This window comes from Thermobia domestica, chromosome 9 (genome assembly GCF_964235325.1).
Source record: "Thermobia domestica chromosome 9, izTheDome1.hap1.1, whole genome shotgun sequence".
NCBI classification, from domain to species: domain Eukaryota; kingdom Metazoa; phylum Arthropoda; class Insecta; order Zygentoma; family Lepismatidae; genus Thermobia; species Thermobia domestica.
Genome location: NC_137462.1, coordinates 184,491,147 through 184,511,970, shown reverse-complemented (window position 1 = coordinate 184,511,970; position 20,824 = coordinate 184,491,147). Strand labels below are relative to the sequence as shown.

General features: G+C 36.7%; 1 protein-coding gene across 1 annotated transcript; it reads left to right on the top strand.

The window, feature by feature from the left end:
- The first annotated feature begins 14,883 nt into the window (after positions 1-14,883).
- Positions 14,884-15,276, top strand: LOC145661103 (uncharacterized). The gene has a single exon (XM_081726547.1). The coding sequence runs from the start codon at positions 14,884-14,886 to the stop codon at positions 15,274-15,276; it is 393 nt and encodes a 130-aa protein (XP_081582673.1).
- The last annotated feature ends 5,548 nt before the right edge of the window (positions 15,277-20,824 follow it).

Here is a 20,824-nt window from a genome sequence, read left to right as displayed (position 1 = left end):
TGTATTAGTGGGGGTTGAATTTGGATTTAAACGGCATCGGAAGTGTCACTGTTCACCTCAGCGACCTCAAAAACTATTGATTCGACACTAATATCGGCCATTTTCGATCATTTTTATATATCTACCCGTACTTCCTCCCTCAAGTTTATATAAAAGTCTATATTAGAAAATTAAATAATAGTAATTATATGTTTCACTGCACCAGTATTAGTGAAATTTGCGTAGTGCTCTCTCTTTTAAGAAGTAATTTGGTTAAAATCAACAAAATTTTACCAGATCCAAAAGCACATTAATAACTCAGTTTCATTCAAGAGCCCTATTTATTGCAACAGAAACGCTTCATAATGGTAGATGTGTATGCATCACTGGCCGTTCATTGGCTATTGACCTCATTTGACTTGTAAAACACTTGCGTCAAGCTTGAATGAAACATTGAATGCGAGGTTACCTTCATGTAACTTCGTTACTGGAATCCAGCTTGTGGCATGCTTGCACGCTTCCCAATCAAACTGGATGCAAGCTTGGTCGACTTGCAACTCAAACTTACAGCAAGCGGTTTGCAAATTGTCTCTGCTACTAGGGGTCACATTACTAGTAAAATTAACCTATAACAAAGATTTTTGTTATTTTCCCAAATTTTCCGGAAAGAAACCGAATTTTTTTTTTTTACCAACAGGTTCAACATTTCCGAAAATTTTACAACACTGGTAACAACACAAAACAACGGTAACGATTACGTTCTGTTATACCCGTTTTAGCTCGACCTACAGGCTCGCATCTTTTAAACAAATTTTACCGAATTGCAATTTTTTTAAGTACCTCAAACAATAGATTATAGGTCTAAAAAAAGACTCATTTAAATAACATGAGGAATTTGTTCATTCCCCTTTTAGACCCACTAAAAACTAATAATATTCACTTTTGGCAGTTTTTCTGTAGATAAGTCCCTGAAATCTACAATCATGCCAAATCTCATCATTGTAATCCGACCAGAAGTGTCTAAACATTTTGGGGTGTAGAAAATTTTTCATATAAATAACATGGGAAAGATTTTTCAGTTCCGTATAAACACTCTAAAGTAGAAAACTTTTATTTTTGGTGGTTTAATTAGGTAACGCTAACGAAAAGGTACAAGCGTACCGAATTTCAAGTTTTTAGTCCAATTTCAAGTACCTAAAATATAAGATTATAGGTCCTCCATATAAATAACATGGAGAAATTTTTAATTGCCCTTTATATCCCCCAAAATTAAAAAAAAATCACTTTTGGCAGTTTTCGTGTGGGTTAGTCCCGGAAAGCTAGAATGATGCCAAATTTCAACTTCCCACGTCAACCGGAAGTACCTCTTTATTTTATACCAGTCAGTTCATGTAGTTTTATGTATAGTTAGGATTAGGACTTAACTTTAACTGATTACAACGTGTTCATGTATATCTGGGAGGGACTAGTAGTTCAAGCAATAGTTCCTTAGATGGCTCGGTACTTAAAAATAAATATGCAATATTAATGCTCAATGTTGGTAATTGATTTAATTAAAGCTGAGAATTTTGCACTCTAGGAGTTGGTAACGCTGTCAGCTTTTACAAAATTCCGAATATCTCGGTAAGTACTTGACTTATCGACTTAAAATAAACGTGAGAATGCTTCTTATGAGATACCAAATTGTCCTATAAATTTTAAACCGTAAGGTACTTATGGCCTTTTTCGAGTTATTGCACCATATCCAAACTCGACTTTTGTCTTTTCTGTTATGTCAACACTGTTTAACGGACCCATCTAAACTTGGTGTCAATTTAAACCGTTCTGGCCAATATTTAAATTATTGTGCAAAACTAGTATGTACCTCATTCCCTGTGTGTGTGTGTGTGCAAAACGTGTTTAAATGTAACACATATTTAACGTTATTTCTCGAGAAATTTGCCACACTGACCTGCGGGTGGCATATCTTTCGCCTTCCTTTTTAGTGTTGACTTCAATTATGAAATACAATTCAGGTCGTTCCATTTTAAAAAATCATAACTTTATATTGGGTTGGCAATACTGTTCATCCGGTGACGTCAAATAATACGTCTACCAATGTGCCCCTTTGTATAGTTGCTTCGTGCATAGTTTCGCTTCTCTCTCTCTTTTGGTTTCTCCGTCATCGAGATTTGACATTATAAATGACGCACTCGGTATATTATATATATATATTAGAGAAATTATTTACAATATCTGAACATGAATCTTTTAAGCTCTGAAAAGAGCCTCGGACAGAGATCTTAATGTCAAAGGTGAAAACTAAACAAAGTGACCAAAAGATGAATTGATTTCCTTCTGCAGTAAACGCTCCGTATACGACTTTAAAAAAAATGCTAGATAAAGAGAACTTGAAACATAGTATTTAATAAGACATTTTCTTTAATATATTAATTCTGTTACAAAGTTTTCTTTTCATACTTTTCGGATTTGCAATTGAGAAAGTAGCAATTTCAGATTCTATACGAGACATGGTTATTCATTACCGAGAATAATATAATAATAAAACACAAGTTCTTGCTGGGATGTGTTTTTTATTGACTTCTGTTTGAGACATGGTCAATTTTTATTATGAACTATGATCAATCCCAGTTTCTATGTGATATATGATTCACCACTTTTGTAAAACGTTAAGAAAAACTTACTATCCCAAATTTTATTTGGAACATAGTTCATTCTTATTGTGAAATATTTGAAATAAGTCATTTTGTAGCGAGTACTTAGGTAAATAGCTAATTCATTATACTTGTTTCTGTGTAGTAAATCATCTTAACTGAAAATGCTACGAGTGTAATTACTTTAAGAGATCACTTAATAATACAATGGCGCTAGTTTTCTATGGCGTGGTGAAAATTAGTCAATAACCTTACTTTGTTATACTTGAATTCAAGAGATGATGACTTTAGTAGTTATATACAAACAAACAAACAATAAAAGGGAAACTAATGAACAGCGTATTTATGTAATCACCATTCTATATTATATATACAGGGTGACTCGTAATTCGATGCATTCCTTGCAAGGGTATACTCTACAAGTACTTTGAAACATTTTCACCCATATTAACCGGGGCTCGCAAAACAATAGTTTCTGAGTAATTTGCACATGTATGATTTCTTTAAAATTTACCGGCTAACGAGAGGTGCAACATAAAGTTTTACCATGACCCACTTTCACATATCGTAGTGATGAAATTTTATATGCATAATGCTGCACACCTATGTAGTTCATGTGCTAATGTACAACTCGTAACTCTGTACCGTTGCTATGTTATAGATCTGAACGTGAAGTAAGGTGTATTTGTCCAAAATCCATTACTGCACCTCAGAAAGCAGCGTGGGAACATCGCAGAAATACTTGCTCCTAGGAAATGACTGCATGGTTGGGAAGAGCTGGAATAAAGAAGGTGTGCGTACTATGACGGATAGAAAACGCGAGCTATGACGGATTTCATACCCAGGGTCGTGCATCTGTCTGGCCAAGATTCGGGCAGTGAACGGGTGCGTTGTTTTCCAGGAGGCGGACACTTTTGACAGGATACCACGCTCTGGGATTTCACGGGTTCCCGCAACGAACGCAACAGTGAAGCATAGTATATCCTGCTAATTATGGTACCCTTTTGCCTGGAAAGCAAGTAGTAATACCCCATGCTGATCTCAAATAAACGCGATCATCACTTTGGTCGCTCAGAGTTGAACACAGACTTCCTTTGTTGGTGGTACGTCGGACGTTGTCATTGGTTTGAATAGGTATTCCTTGGTTTTCTTCACTCCCACCAGGCAAAGACCAGGGTCAGTTCTTCCCAATCCTAGACCCACCTAAAAGACAATGTGACCCCGGATTCGAGGTCCGAACCCTTCCTTGAATCATTCCCTTGCATAAAGACATGCATGAAAAGCATAGTCAAACTAATAACAGCGTGCCGACGTACCACCACCAAAGGAAGGCGTTTTCAAATCTGAGCGAGTGATGATCACGTTTATTTGGGATCAGCATGGGGGGGGGATATTGCTTTCCAGGTAAAGGGTACTGCAATTACCAGGATATATATATATATATATACTGTGTCTCACTGCTGAGTGCGTTGCAGGATTATGTGAAATCCCAGAGCGAGGTATGCTGACAAAATGTGTCCGCCTCTAGAAAAATAACGCATCCGTTCACTGCTGGAATGTTGCCCAGACAGATGCACGATCCTGGATATGAAATCCGTCATAGTTAGCGTTTTCTCTTTACCGCACACCATTTTCATTCCACCTCTTCTCAACCATGCAGTCATTCCCTAGAGGCAAGTACTTCTGCGATGTTGACAGGCTGCTTTCTGAGGTGCAGTAATGGATTTTGGACCATTACCCTTACTTCACGTTCGGACTTATAACACAGCAACGGTGCTGAGTTATGAGCTGTATATTACCACATGAACAACACAGATATGCAGGATTACACATGTAAAATTTCATCACTTACGAAATGTTGAAGTGCGTCAGAGTAAAATTTTCTGGCGCATTACTCGTTAGTCGGCAAATTTCAAAAAAAAAAAAAAAAAAAAACATAGAATACATGTCAAAATTACTCAGAAACTATTAATTAGAGACCCCCACTTTATACAGGTGAAATTGTTCCAAAGTACTTGTAGAATATCCCCTTGCAAGGAATGCACCGAATTACCAGTCACCCTGTATATATTTCTCAAATAGGGCGTTTAGTGTACAAAGGAGTCAAATCCACTCCAGACATAGGCTGAACCAGAGAAGAAGCCGAAGGGTCGTTTGCCAACCCCTGAGCATCACGGGCACCAGTGCTGCTAAAGCCTGGTGAGAAAGAAAACAGTGTCTTTCATCGCCCAATCCCCCCCCCACCAGACGTCTACCTTGGCTCCGTTCTAGTTTTAACTAACTTTACTATCTTCCTCGCCTACCGCTTTAGCCTTGAACGTTCGGAGACTCAGCGGACCTTTCCAGTGACGAAAACTAAGGGAGGTCTGCATTTGCTTTGATTTTTATTGTAGTTTTAGAGTAAGTTATGAAAATATACTCACTGTGTGCTATTTTCTAAATCCTTTGTTCCCCCTCTCTTTTTTAAAAAATGAGGAATCGTCTTGGATTCGGAGTCGTTTCATTTATAAATATACGGTATATATTCTTGCTATTATCTATTACATTCTCTTCTACATAAATTATTGTGCATGGTCTCTTGTAACATAGTCGCTAACTCTCCCGCCTTTGGTGTGAGCAATTTCCAGGCAGGGACACTCAATCGAAAAAGTGTTAAAAGCTTTTTAGGTCATTCATCCTGAGTGAGGTTTTCGTGACATTTCCTCATTCATACCAGGCAAATGCCGGAATGGCACCTCACACAATGGTCCCAGATAGCTTCCTTCATTCTCCATTTCTTTCTTCCTCCTCAGTTGTCTAGGTAGGGTGATCGCCGAGGGTGTCATCTCTCATAGATGACAGGCTAACTTGGCTATAGATGTCGAAAGCCCAGAAATCTAATTCCTAATCCTAATAAATTATTGTGCACTCTTAACAGTGGTACACTTTGATGTTGTCAAAACTGTTTTAGTTTCGAAGAAATATAGAAAATAAAGCAAATTCAGAAAATTCGAATGCAATCAAACGGGCTGAGATTGAAAGTAGTGCGAAGCCATAAAGAATTCTTTCGAACGACATCTACATCGTTTGATTGCGTTATCCTAATTCTCCCTACCCATCCTGATTAGAGCAGCTAGAGAATACATAATTATCAAAAAAAGAAAAAATCAATTTGAAGTAGGAAAAATATATCAATTCATGTGTCTGTGTGAATTTGTACTATATTTAACAAGGAAGAGAAATATATCCTATATCCATTATGGTAATATTAGTTGAATAGGAATGCGTATCCAAAATGAAGACTATATTCATGATTATAATAAGATTTAAAGTGGATATAGATGGCTATGATGGAGCGAATATGTGTGTGAAATAATTAATGCAAACATGTTTAATGCATGTGATTTGTTAAGCTCTGGATTTTGGCTCTAAATATTATCTGAAAATCAACATTACAATTAACTGTATCTATTTAATCCCTTCAAAATTGATGATGTACTTCTGCTATTATCCGACAGTGTTGAGTTTGTCATTGGCATGAAATTATAGCATTAAATATTTTATATAAAAATTTCTTCATACGGTCCGTCGTAAATCAATAACAATAATAGTTTCTTTATGGTATTATAATATGAATTTCCATTTCTACAGTGAACGATGTGATAGTTTATAATCTAACGATAGTAATTTACTAATATAGAAGTAATACTTATTTTTTATTTGTACTAATGGTGCTGCTAGAAAATTCAAACTGCAACATGGGATAGACGTTGCCGGGTCCATTTAGTTGTAGTGTGGCATCTTCAAATTCGAATTTTAACTAGCTCAGAATTTTGTCCATTTTTTCCATTTTTGTCCACCCCCAAAAAATTGTACCAAATTGTCCAAAATTGTTTTCTGGGTGGACAAAAATGACCAAAAAGTGGATAAAATTCTGAGCTAGTTAAAATTGGAATTTGAATATGTAACACTACTGGTCATCGAAGTGGTCTCAATTTTGAAATGGCCCTCCCTCGTTTAATTGAATGGTACAAAAATTTTTTCTTGGGTGGACAAAAATGGGACAAAATTCTAAGGTAGTTAAAATTTGAAGATTCGCACTACAACTAAATGGACCCGATGTTGCCTGTCAGTCATTGTTGATGGATTTCAACTCTTAAACAATATACTTATTACCTTGTGGAGCAGACAGACCAACGGACAGTCAAATACACAAATGCTGGTTGAAACAAATGGAAGAAGCTCGCTATGCTCTCTTCTAAGGAAAGAGAAGGAAGTCGGGCTGGGCCAAGTCTGTACTGTAGGGAGATTAAAGCATCGTTGTCATGTTGTATAACGCCAGAAATTCATAACCGGTTATAACATTGTCCAAAATCTCTGTCAAGCTTGCACGTTTCCAACAGTTCGTGCCAAATCGACACACAGGCTTTCTTTTATTGTCCGGACAAATCTTTCTATTGTCTGACACCTTGATTCCTGATGACACCCCAACTGCTCACCCCGGATGCGATCCACACTCTGCAAAGGCTCAGGCAAATGAACCGGATAGGGTTGTTTACCTGACATCTCCTACCAACATCCTTAGCCATGAAGACCACCTCACATTTTCCTTGGCAAAAAATATCAGTCCTGCTACTTTTTGGACTGACGCTGTACATCTGCCAATTAGAAATGACTAGTCTAGACTCTTTAGATACTTCATATAGTGTTCTATTCTTTTGAAAAGAAGTAGTGATTGAAAAATATACTTTATGTCGTGCCAACGTCCTTAGCCATGAAGACCACCTCACATTTTATTTGGCAAAATATATCAGTCCTGCTACTTTTTGGACTGACGCTGTACATCTGCCAATTAGAAATGACTAGTCTAGACTCTTTAGATACTTCATATAGTGTTCTATTCTTTTGAAAAAAAGTAGTGATTGAAAAATATACTTTATGTCGTGTTACTTGAAATAGAAACAAATGGATGGATAAATTTTATTCGAGTAACAGTAGTAGTTATAGAAATTACACTCTAATAAGAAATCTTTGTTAAAACTGGCTTTAATTGTAACACTGCCTGAAGGCAGCTTATGCAACATGAAACACAAATAAAACGTCGTCGTTTTCTCCCAAATCTTTTCTTTGTTCAGTTTTGACACGTAATCTACTAAAAATGATATATGATGTCACGTTAAATGGAAAATACTTATCTGGAAGAAAGGAAGAAAGGGCTAAACCTAATATAAAGTCGCCCCTTCAGACCTCGTTTCGATCGAGCGGCTGTCGAGTTATACAAGTTGATTCCGTTTGTAAGCAGGAGCTGGGCTATTAGTTTTCCTCGTCCCAAAGCAATCAGCCGTCACCTCAGGGGAGGCCATTTCGCCTGATGACTCCTCTCTTTCAAGTCAGCGCTCGGAGAGAGGTGAAGGGCAAGATTAGCGGAAGGAACAGAGAAATAGTATCATGAGTGGAGAGTCAAAGTTAAAAAAAAAGTTTTCCAAAAACACCTATCACCCGCGCAAAAACACTGGATATTTCATTACCACCCACACACATTTAAGAGTCGTACAAATCGTATTTTTTTTAGGTAATCTGCTCTTCATTAATTTCCACTTTCACTTTTCCATGGCCACCAACTACTGTACTTAACGAAAAATTTATTTATTAGGACCACACAGTAAGAGTTGTAAAATTATGCTGTTACTATTCTGTCCGTCAGTTATTCCATACAATAACTCTTGAACAAACACATTTTCTTTTTCTTTTTTCGTTTTCCTTTTTTTTGTTTTTTCTTTCTTTTTTTTACAATATACTGCTAGAGTAATGATCTCTCCCAAGTTCATTAATGGAGTCAATCTTTTAACATCTTCACGGTAATGGTGACTTTAAAAGTGGCTATCCATATCCCGTTTAAAACAAAACAATTCCTGCCTTCTATGCAACCTGCAGAGTAGCAAATGCATGTTGGTTGCCTATAATAAAGGATATGCAATCGTGTAACCTCCTTTAATATCTTAGCAGAGTTTATTTATTAAAAAAAATAAACAACTCTCTATAGAGAATTCAAATATACATATATTAACAGTATGTAGTCTTATGAAATATTTCTTTCCTTCCTTTTCAATGATTTGCCCCATGAGACTTTCTCTCCTTATCTCAAAGCTGAATAGTGTTTTCTACTTCCTCTAGGTACACCAGATCCCTACACCGTCTTTATTCTTTTTAGGACATTGGTTTGTGTGGGGAATCAGGGGCAAGGGGAGTTTTGGGATTTTTAACCCTCATATTTGAGCAATATTATCTAAAAGAAAATTTTACTGTATTAAGATTTTATACATCTTCAAGTTGGGAACTTGGAGATTCTACCGTATTAAGATTTCATAAACTTGGGAACTTTATACAGAGTGGCCCCAAAGTAGGTATACAGTAACGCACTGGTTAGCTCATTGCATTTTATGTCATTTCTTATTGTTATCCATCAGGGAGAATTAGTTTCTTTAGTATTTGTTCTTAATGTCCTTTTACTTATTCCTTAAACTCGGAAAAGCCGAAGCAAACAAACCCATAAACTAGAATATTAAATTAGATCAATGCAGGGGTGTACATCTACTTTTAGGCCACCCTATATAATCTCCCGATCTGCGATATGCCACTGTTGCCATGAAATAAAATAATAATTGCTTTCCTGAGCTTTTTCTTATTTATACCATAAGCTTGTTTGCAATTATGTCGTCATACTTAAAACTTCTGTAATGTGCGAAAACTGTAGAAAGCAACTATTATTATTATTATTATTATTATTATTATTATTATTATTATTATTATTATTATTATTATTATTATTATTATTATTATTATTTCATTTATTAGCATTTTTCATCTGTAACACACTATCATGTTCCAATGGACATGTGTGATGAAAAAGTTAAAAAATTGCTATAGGCCCTACTAACGTGAATTTGTGATGTTTCTTCAGTGAAATTTTAATTTTAGTAATTTTAAAAGTGGTCCAAGAACAAAATAAGACGAAAAACAAGTCCCAGGAACTTGTTGCCAGGAACGAGTGTGTAAATGAATTTCCGAGAAAATCAAAATACATTACATAAACACTCTCAAAGTGACTATTTTAACAAAAAGAAAAACATATTTTTCCTTTTGATGAATAACAAGTGTCCTTCAAAATAATTTTCAGACTAGTATGAAAAAACTAGCAGTTTTTGAACAGAAATAATCATTCGATCATTCTTCATTCAACTATGGATCATTCAACCATGAATCTTTCAACGATTTTTCATCTCTGTGGAAGCACGGTGCATCCCAAGCTGACAGACATGGAGGGACTTTGCTTAATGTGAGTATGCTTTGTGTTAATTGCATGACCTAATGCTGTGCAAAAGAGAACACTTAATCAAATGAACGCTCGAGAGAACTCAAGGACTGTCTCCTTGTGATATGATCTCCGTACCACTATACTACGCACATCCTATTGTAATTCTGCATAATATTGTTTGTACTATATTGTTTATGTAAATTTGTAATGGTATTGGTTAAATATATTCTTTTGGGCATATTTTAATAAAATTACTCTCATATATGACATAAATCGTTTCTTATAACACGCATCTTGCAAGTTATACATGAATTTAGCACATGTAATAATATTCCAATTTTACAAATATTTTATAAATCTCAAGAATACGTGACATTTAAGCATCATCTTAACGCTTTCTTAATTTTTTGATGTTCTTCATTATCTTAATAGCTAAAATTGAAAATAAATGGAGCCAAACATAGCGAAGACGCATAGCAGATATTTAGCATTTTTTGTGCTAGCCGAAACTAGCTACTCCTCCAGGGTTACGCCCTCCATGGGGGAATGTAAGTGGGAAATAATAGGAAGGAACTGGGAGATGGTCTAGGTGAGTTTCATTATTTTATTAAAACTTTATTTTGTAAAACAATATTATACGGGAAGTACGTATTGCAATATTTGCGATAGCAATCATGAGAATAGGGGAAGGTCGGTAGTACACAATAAATTACGGTTATAGAACATTTTTAGACTGGACAATATTTTTTTCATGGAAGCAAAGAGATGTGTGAAATAATTATGAGAGGAGGTGCGCTTAACAACACAACACGAGGGTGAGTGTTAGAGGACAGATGCAAGTTAAGTTCTCGCTTGGGAGATTACTGTGAACTGTGGAACGTTTCGTAGTGGCGTAAATACTGTTGTTTAAGTTTTATTGGTACTGATATTAAGTCGCCATTTATTAAACCAGAGAAAAACTATCTATTGCCTCTTTTAGTGCTTTGCTAGTTGATAAGCAGTGCAGCCGACGGCAAGAGAAGCTGTGTCATCAGTATACTGAAATGAACAAATTTTGACAGGAAGTGGAAGCATATCGGCGACATATGGAAGGTAGAGTAGAGGGGAGAAACAAGAGTCCTGGGGTACACCTGAATATAGAAAGATGGGATGTGAGGATTGTTGATTGATGAAAATTTAAGATATGCGTCCAGACTAGAAATTATAAATGAATCTGATGTATGCGAGAGGAAGACGAACATTTAATAACTTGGAGAAAAGTCCTTGATGCCATATTTTACCAAAAGCCTTCAAAGAGTACCAGCTAGGATGGTTTTGCCGTATTGCAATGATTAGTGATACGGTTGAGAAGACACATGAGCTGATCATTGATGCTGAATTGTGGACAAAATTCTGCTTGGCAATGCGGTAGAAGATTGTATCGTAAAAGATGGAGATGAAGAGGTTGTACTATTATTTTTTCGATAATTTTGCTGAAAACCGGGGTGAGCTAAGTCGGCCGGCAAGAAGAAACGTTGTCGGGAGATTTCTGTGGCTTGAAAAACTTAAAAACTTTAGACATTTTCCACTGAGCGGGTATATAACCGGTGCGGAAGATAAAAGTATAAATGAGGCCAAAATATTGAGCAAAAGGAGTGGGCTTTCTTTCACATATCGATACAAGACATTATGAATGCTTGGAGCGATGTTGCGTTTGCCGGCAACTTCATTCGTAATCTCGTATCAGTGTCCGGGGTAGTGAGAGCTTTGTGAGAATCAATATTTTGTGGGATGGAATATGTTAGATGTGAGTTGGAAGCCTTTGTCCACTGTCTTAATTTGTAAGACTTAAGATAGTTGGAGATTGTACGGTGAAGGGCTCTATGGTGTTGAAGAGCTTCGTGGTTACCAGAACGAACATTTTCTTTATAAAAGATGACGTGATTGCTGAATGAGAGGAAGATATTGTGGTGGTAGTTTAGGTTTATGCGGTGAATGTGTGGAACGAGGAATGAACTGCTCCAAGGCGACTTGAATGTGATTAGTGATGTGGTCTAGAGTAGAATATAAATCATCCTCTGTAGCGGGAGCAGCGAGTTCCTCAAGGGAATGAGTTAAATAAATACGATAGTTCGGCCAATCCATTTTATCATAACGGGGAATGAGCCGTGGAGGGGGTGGTGTGTCGGTGAAATGTGTGGTAGACACTCGGAGGCTGAATTTTATTGAGACATGATCACTACTCAGTGGATCTAAGATATCAATGAAACTGGGGTGTGATAAAGATGACGAAGTTATGGCAATGTCTGGAGTGGTATTTGATTGCGGATAGGTGGCTTTTAGGTAAAGGATGAAGTATACCGGTCCTGGTTGTGGCAATATTTTTTTCTGAAATTTGTCTTAATTCTATCGGAGCGGTTGTGGATGTAAATATCGGCTAAGATGGTATAATGCTGGAAGGTGTTAGAGATGTAGTGAAGGAACGATAGTGGAATGGAATGACCAGGACGGACATTGATGGTGGCAACTGCTACACACAATGATTTATAATAAAGAGTAGTAATGATATGTTCTGGAAAATTTTGGAAGAAGCAGAATGAAGAGGGTAAGATGTGTGAAGTAAGAAACCTATGGATACGCCACCATTGGCTGGTTAGGTATCTATCAGCCCCGGGCTGGGAGGGCACTATCGTAGCGAAGGATGTAACCTGAAAATCTGCAAGTGAGCTAGGATGTGAGATGTGTTTCACTGAGAAGGAAAATATTGACCTTTTTTCATGTAGTAGCTGTTTAAAGACGTGTAAAGACGTTTGTGTGTAAAACGAGCAAATATTGAAGAATAAAAATGTGAGAGCTATGGTATAACCCATATTCGTGATGGATTTAAACCGTAGTTGTGAGTGGAGATGTATGAAAGTGGACGTATGTGCCATTGTAAGTGGCATGGAAGTCGAGATTAAAAAGGCTGTGTGCTGCGTGTTGAATATGTTGTAACATTAGTGGCCGTGCAAAAGGATGTACGTTCTGAAGTGTCAAAGTGATAAATGCTAATAGTTGATGAAGGGACACAAATTGACTTGGCTCCAATAGCGTATTCACTGTTTGATTCTGGGGGTCATGCGCACGTAATGATACTACTAGTTCCGGTATTGCCGTCTCCGAAGTAGGTCGAGATTTACATTTATAAATGTAAGTTGGATGAGATCTTTCGGGACAAGTATTACAAGTAGGAGCTAGTTGAAGATTGGGGCAGGTGCGAGTCGGATGAGGTCCAGTGCAGTAGAAGCATTTGAATTGGATCAGTGGAGTGCGTCTTGTATTCCTGGCATCTTTTGCATCTGAAAGGAAGTAGTGGTGGCGATTCAACACGATGTCGCTTTTTGAAGATTTAAACACTTTTTACCGAGAAGATGGTTAATCGTGTCTTGTGAAGTGATCAAGATTCAGAACAAGTAGTAGGTCCCTGATATTGCGAATGCGGATGCATTTTTTGAAGGAGTAGGCTCTTTCGCGGAGTTCGTTTTCAATCTCTGCATCTGTTATCAATGGATCAACCCCACAGAAACTACTGACATGGTACATAGTTAGCGTGGGTGTGGGCGTCCTTTGTACCTGCTACTAGTTAGCGGAGTTATAATTCAATTTATACAACTTGTCCCATGTGACAGTTGTTTTCCTCTGTTTTTTTTCTTCCTGCACGTGGTCATAACAATCAGCCAAGAGGACTGTTTCTACGGCAACAGCACGTTCAGCCAATTATAGTGACTCATTTATCTCACTCTGCAGTGGTAAACATTCCACCCTCTCCGCACGTTGCCAGTTTGAATATTAACAAATGCACATTGTTTTAGTCGGATGTCAACTTGAGTAGTGGACCTGCTGGTAGCATTCGTTTTAGTTCTCTTTTGTGTCATTTAATTTTATAAAACTGAGATTTACTTGCAGTGAATAATTTCGTGTTTCGTGTATACGGTACTTAAGTATTTAGTGCATTATTTATTTCTGATTCTCTCTCTCTCTTTTGTGCATGTGTGTATATGTCCTCTAAAATGGATAAAGTGGGAGAAAGTTCAAATCTTGTTCGTCGAAGAAGGGGGCGACGAAGAATTCACTCACCTGTAAAGAAATATTCAAAAATTGGACAGGGTGTCGCTTTACGAGGCCAAGCTCGCGAGATGGTGTGTTCACTACGCGAATACTTTGAGTGGGAAAGAGAAAATTGTGGTCCTCTTATCGATGTAAATCGAGTTACAGAAAGGACAGCGGCTGCCCTTAAAATTAGCAGAAAAACAGTGGCGCGAATTGGGAAAGAAAAAATAAGGAAAGAGGAGGAACTTGAGGAGAAGGAAGAACAAGGAAAGGACGAGCCTGGACCATCGAAGGTACTGCTTGAAACTCCAGGAAAACATCGCTGCTATGAAAAGAAGGTCACAAATCTCGATTCATTCCAGCGGGATGGCTTCGTCGCCACAATTAATCTTATTATATGCGAAAGGAGCATCCTACATTAAGCAAGTTCCAAGCCAGCCTTAAAGAAGCAAATTTGTTCCACGGAAATAAGTTCTCACTTAGAAGCTCTCATAGATCTGGGGTTCGAATTTAATAAATTCTCCAAACGCACAGTGCTGATGGAAAGAAGTGACATCGTGGCTTGGCGTTGTCGGTACCTCAGAGCTATGAAGAAATGTGATTATAATAATGTGGTTTGGTTAGATGAGACATGGGTCAATGCAGGACACACATTAGAAAAAGGCTGGACCGATCATACTGCGCATAGTACAATGAACGCACCAATAGGGAAGGGGGGAAGAATAATTGTTCTTCATGCTGGCACATCTCATGGTTTTGTCCCAAACTGCCTCCTCATTTTCAGATCTAAAAGAACTGGTGATTATCACGAGGAAATGAACTTCGATACATTTACAAAGTGGTTCCAAGAATCTTTTGGAAAACATATCCCCTAAATCCATCATCGTTATGGACAATGTCCCATACCATTCTGTTATGCTCGACAAAACGCCAACAACTCAGTCCCGGAAGTCTGAGGTCTTGGACTGGTTAAAGCGCAATACCAGTGTGCAGTTAGAGCCTGACATGAAGAAGGCAGAGCTTCTAGAACTGGTGACCATATACAAGCCCAAATTCCCTTTGTACAGAATCGACGAATTAGCAAGGGAAAAGGGTCACCAGGTCATAAGACTTCCCCCCTACCACGCCCACTTCAACCCTATAGAAAATATTTGGGCGCAAGTAAAAGGATACGTCGCGAAGGAAAATAAAAAATTCACAGTGGCAGAAGTGGAAAGACTTACAAAAGAAGCAATTGATAGTGTCACTGCGGAAGACTGGGCTAATGTTGTACAACATTAGAAGCTCCTAGACGAGCAATGGGATAAAGAGGGAATTCTTGAACAGTGTGTGGAGGAAGTGATAATAGCTGTTAATTCCAGCTCCGAAAGTGACAGTGATTCTTCACTGGGACTATCCCCAATCACACAGTAAACGTAAGTACATTTGTCTTTCTTCTTTACTACTATATATTTTAATATTTAAAATTATAGCAATACAAATGTCACGAGTTCAAAATGAAGACGTATTGTTTGCGATATGTGGTATACAAACGTAAGTTCAGTAATTATAAACAATGTTCAGTATTGATGTTAGTAATTTTGCTACAGCTATATGGAAGTTTCTGTTTTCTGCAGTAAAAGTAAAAGTTTCCTATAGAAATAAAGTCAGAGGGAGGAATGGTTGGATTTACCTTACTTTAATATTGTACCAATGAAATTTACAATAATGTTTGTCTCCCTTATAAGTGCGTTTTTAAATAAGCGTTCTACATTTAGTAAACGTTGATATGGAACAAGAAATAATTCACTCGTTCTACTCGTGTAGTTTCAATACCCGACGCAAAAGCTGGCAACGCAGCATCGAGCACCACGTGCACGCAGTGAGCTGTCACACGGGACAAGTAGTATCTATTGCACTGTAGTGTTGCATATTTGCCGAAGTTTTCAAAATTATGTTTATCTCGGACGATGGTAACAAAGTTTGCTGATGATGGTTTGATGATAAAGCCATTCTTGGTTTCTACTATTTGTGATATCTCTGAACGAGGGTGGTATTTGAGAATTTGTTGAAGAAGAAGTTTCAAATTCCGGCACTTAGAATCGCAGTTCTGAAGAAGAAAATTGTAGACATTTGGTTGTAGCTTTGGAATCAACTAAATCCTTATAAGATGATACGATAAGATGATCAACTAAATTAAAGATGATATGGTCATTCGTATGATGTTTCTTAGATGTCGATCTTGACGACGGTACTGGACTACTTAAGTGGTGATCGAGATCGATCTGGAATGGTTTCAGCTTTAGATTTTTCACAACGAAGCTTCCGCTTCTCCACATTCCTAGAGATAGCACAAGGCCTGGGATTTTACAGTCCAGGAGCCTGCCCCGTATCCACATCTGGAAACCATAAACAATGAGTAAGATAGCACTGACAAAACGAGACGAAATGAAGCGACCAAGAAATTACAGAATGCACAATGAGTGAGCTTCAACATTTTTTCTTTTTTTTTTCTTTTTTTCTTTTTTTTTTTTTGAGGGATGCAGGTTAGGGGAACATCTTTATTGTTTCAAAAGCAGATGATATTAATCTGCCACTAGAGGGTTTCGCCCTCTCTCTTGGCATAGGGTGTGTTTGCATCAATTGTGTCTTTATTTTACTTATAGTTGGGCATTGAGCTGTAGAGAAAGATACTGGTGATTAAATTAACAAATATCAAAGAAACTAATATATTACAGCAACATATATATTGATAAGAGAAAACGTAAATGTAAAGAAAAATTAACATATGAAAGATAAATATAACTAATATATAAGAAATATATAATGAAGTCAAGATAAATATAACTAACTAATATATATGAAATATATAATGAAATGATAAAGAACAGTGAAGGTGCTAAGAATGCGACGAAATGAATGTACAAGCAATAATGGTATTCAAACAAGGTCGAATTTGAAAGAACGACAGTCGAGTGATAATTATGAATGCAGTGCACTTGACATCACAACACAAAACAATTAAATTGGTAAGTATGACGAACACAGGTTACTCTTCTGTCTTGAGGCGGCTCAAGACTAATGAGAAAAACACTGAAGAAATCCTCGGTGAAAAATAAACAGTGTTATAATGGAAAAAGATGATGATCAAAAAAGATAAAGATGTACTTCAACAGCCTTCTACTTGGATAAAATCCTCAAACCACTACAATTTCTCAGCAAGAGTAGCACCTAAACGTTTGATTTTCAGTATGCTGTGTACGTGAACGTCTCTTAAAGACTACGCATATAGTAAAGTAATTTCAGAAATAAAAGTAGATAACAAACTCTTGTAGTATAGTAAAAAGGATCAGGTCCGATATATATCAATCACCAGAGATACTCGCTGTCATCTAGTAGCGAGATGTATAACTTCTACTACATTTGTTTCAATAGTAGAAAATTACAGAATAAATCTGCGATAAACAGTGCCAATCTTTTGTTGCATTCGGAGTGAATTGAGGTAATTCAAATGTGCTAGTGCAATTAGGTGCTACATGCGGTGGTAATCGTAGTTGGCTACCATCTCTCCGTGGTCCATGCGTACGGCACCTTAAAGGCTATCTGATACATACTTTTTATTATTAATATTTTATACTCACTTCTGTAATTGAGAAAGATGTTAATACAATTGTTAGTCAAGAAGTTTGTTTATTAGTCGCTTCATTCGTTTATTTTGAATTACTTTCGAAGTGTACAGGTATTTTATTTCACATTCTGGGTAGTACTGACACCACATTGCAGTAGATATGTTTCTACTACATTCGTTTAGTTGCTTTATTTGTTTTCAACTGCGTTCATATGTTGTTTCTGAAATAGTTTTGTCTAGTTTCCTGACTACAGAGCGATGCAACCGATAAAATTCTTGGTATAATAACCAGTGGCGGCGGTTGGACGTTAAAAGTGGGGGGGGGGAAAGACATGATCTTAACAATTGTATATCAATGTTAGGTTTCCTGGTTGTTTCTAACACTGTTTGATGAAAGGTTGTATAACTAATAGGATACTATCTATTATCACTTAAAATGCCGTATATCTTATCTCTATTTTATTAAGTAAATTCATAAGAGCAATACAGGTAGATACTAGCCCTTTATACTCTTAAACAACGAAAGTGTAAGAAGAGATTTGAGTTCTTGTTCATGAACATCTTAAAATTCTGTCTGGAAAATTGTGTGATCAGATTATTTAACAAATTTGCAAAACAAATAAATAGAAGGGATAATATTAATCATAGTAATGAATAATGACGCTTGTTTTGCAGAACTTATATTGAAATTGGGAATTAATGAACAACTTATACTTTTAATTCCACACATGCCATTAAATGACTGTTTTCACTCTTAGAAAATGAAATACAGAAAGTATTGCAAGCATATGCTGACATTTAAAGAAATATGCAATTGCAATATTAATTGCTTTGAATTGCAATTAAAACGCAATTCCTGAGCTTTCTTAATTCCACGGGAAGACAAATATCCAAAACGTACTCACGCAACGGCAAATATCATATGGCAGCATTTTTTTCTATGAAACAGTAATACATACAAAACTTTACCAGGGTGTCCACATTCTGGAAAATAAGTGAAAGTCAGGAAAAGGTTAGGGAAGTAAAAATGTATCAGGTGAAGTCAGGGAAATGGCAGATTGGTCAGGGAAAGTCAGGAAAAAAAATCTATTTTAGGTCCATTGTTCAATTACTGAATTTATGAAATAGGGTTGATTTCTTTACTGTTAATGGATGCAAAATGTGGTGTTCTCAATGATGATATTGAGGGAGTCAGTGTTCTCTGATATAGTCGTTGAAACTAATTTTCTGCGAAAAACACATCCAACTACATCGTGGCATATTTGCTCAAAAAGGTAGACGCTGTTCTAGAAGAATTGCATGGTGCCAAGAAGATATCTGGACAAGTGGCTGAGAACGCGAAGAAATAGCATCTCCAGCTCACAGTGAAAGCTCAGACTGAAGAATTTATGGAACACTCGAATGAATTCATAGCCAATGATAGAGATGGTATTGGACTTGATGAGTTTTTTACTTAGTCCTCGGAAATGGGAAGAACTTCGTTGACTTATGGTCAGTTATAAAATTGTGTTTTATCTTCTTTCATGGAAACGCATTTTTTGAAAGTGGTTTCGCAATAAATAAAATTCTCATTGTTGACAACTTACAAGAAGATTCTCTAGTGGCTCAACGGATCATAAATGATTCTGTGGTGAGATTAGGTGGATCATCAGGAATAATAATTTCAACAGGTATGATAAATTCAGTGAGAAGTTCAATGAGACAATATTAGATGTATTTGGAAAAGAAAAGAGAAATAAATGCTGGAGACGAGGAGAGAGAAACAGAAGATTCAGCAACAAGTAAAGGAGCTGGAGGAAGAAGAGGAAGAAGAGGAAGAAGAAAAGAAAATTAAACAGCGGAGACAACAAGAAAGATATTCAGATCAATGAGAAGAAAACTATTCGAGAAAGGATGAAAACAAATTTCTAAATGGGTTGTATTTAATAACTGCACCAGCAAAAGTGTGTGTTACATAATGTTTTTTTATTTTTTATAATCAGTATGAATTATAAAAATCTGAATGAATCATGTATGAACTGTTTATTACTATAGGCAATATTATAATACTGTGTAATTGGTATTATAGTGTGTAAGCATATAATGTGTATTTTTTCATATCTTAAGTACTCTGTGTACTGCACACTTCCGTTTTTAACTTTACATTTTGTGTAATGTGTAGGCCTAATCAATATCGGCCTAATGCATATGTTTGTAAATTTACATTCCTTTGGAAAGAAAATTGAAAAAGGAAATAAACAAAAGCGAAAGAGAACAAGGCCAACTATGGGGAGTGTGGAGGCTGGAGTTTCTTTCTTTTTTCTGTATTTTTAAGTTATTCAGGGGTCAGGGAAATCTGGAACTTTCATCATGGAAAGTCAGGGAAAAGTCAGAGATCTTTTCTCCAAATTTTGTGGACACCCTGTTTACATTTCCACATGAAATTATATAAATCAGGGCGTCACTTCTAAAAAGTGGGGGGGGGGGGCAACTGCCCCCTCTTGCCCCCCCCCTAATCGCCGCCCATGATAATAACCAAACGCGAGTGGCTCGCTGCACCTGACTGACTTATCTGAATTTACGCCGAACAAAAAGTCATTTTTCACGTCACTTTCCACAAGTCGAGAAAAAGGTTTGTCGCAAATTTATTCTGGAATGAAACATGGGAGCTCCCAATTGAAGAAACCTTAGTGGAACTAGTTTTGACTGATTTATAATGCCATCTAAAAAAAAAAAATGTTTAAATGCGAATTAAAAAAATGTTTCTAGAAAAATTTACTCCTTATTTCCCATAAAATCCGAATCTGCGATAAAATATAAGAATCCTCATTAAGTTTTTAAAATTGTCCTCCGCCCCATCCACACAGGGGCTAATTTTATCACAAATGAATTTCTTCTTCCAGAATAATAACTTTCCATTTCGAACATATTTCTATTCCAAGCTTCTTTCTCCAGGTATTTTCCAGTATTAAGTTACAAACTCATTCTGTGTATAAAGAAGGTTCGGTAAACCAAAACTTCTTAAAGAGTACGTGTCAGTGATGAATAAAGCACCGAATAATGAATTTCGTTTTGTAATACCTTGGAATGAGACATAAGAAAGAAAACTATATAAAATAATACAGATCTGTAGGACTAGAAAGTGATATTCGAAAAGAGCATAACAAGTTAGTGCGGAAATCCAGGCAGGATATCGAATGTAGGGTTGGCTACGAGGCAAGAGTTTAGGCTGTTTCCAGGGCG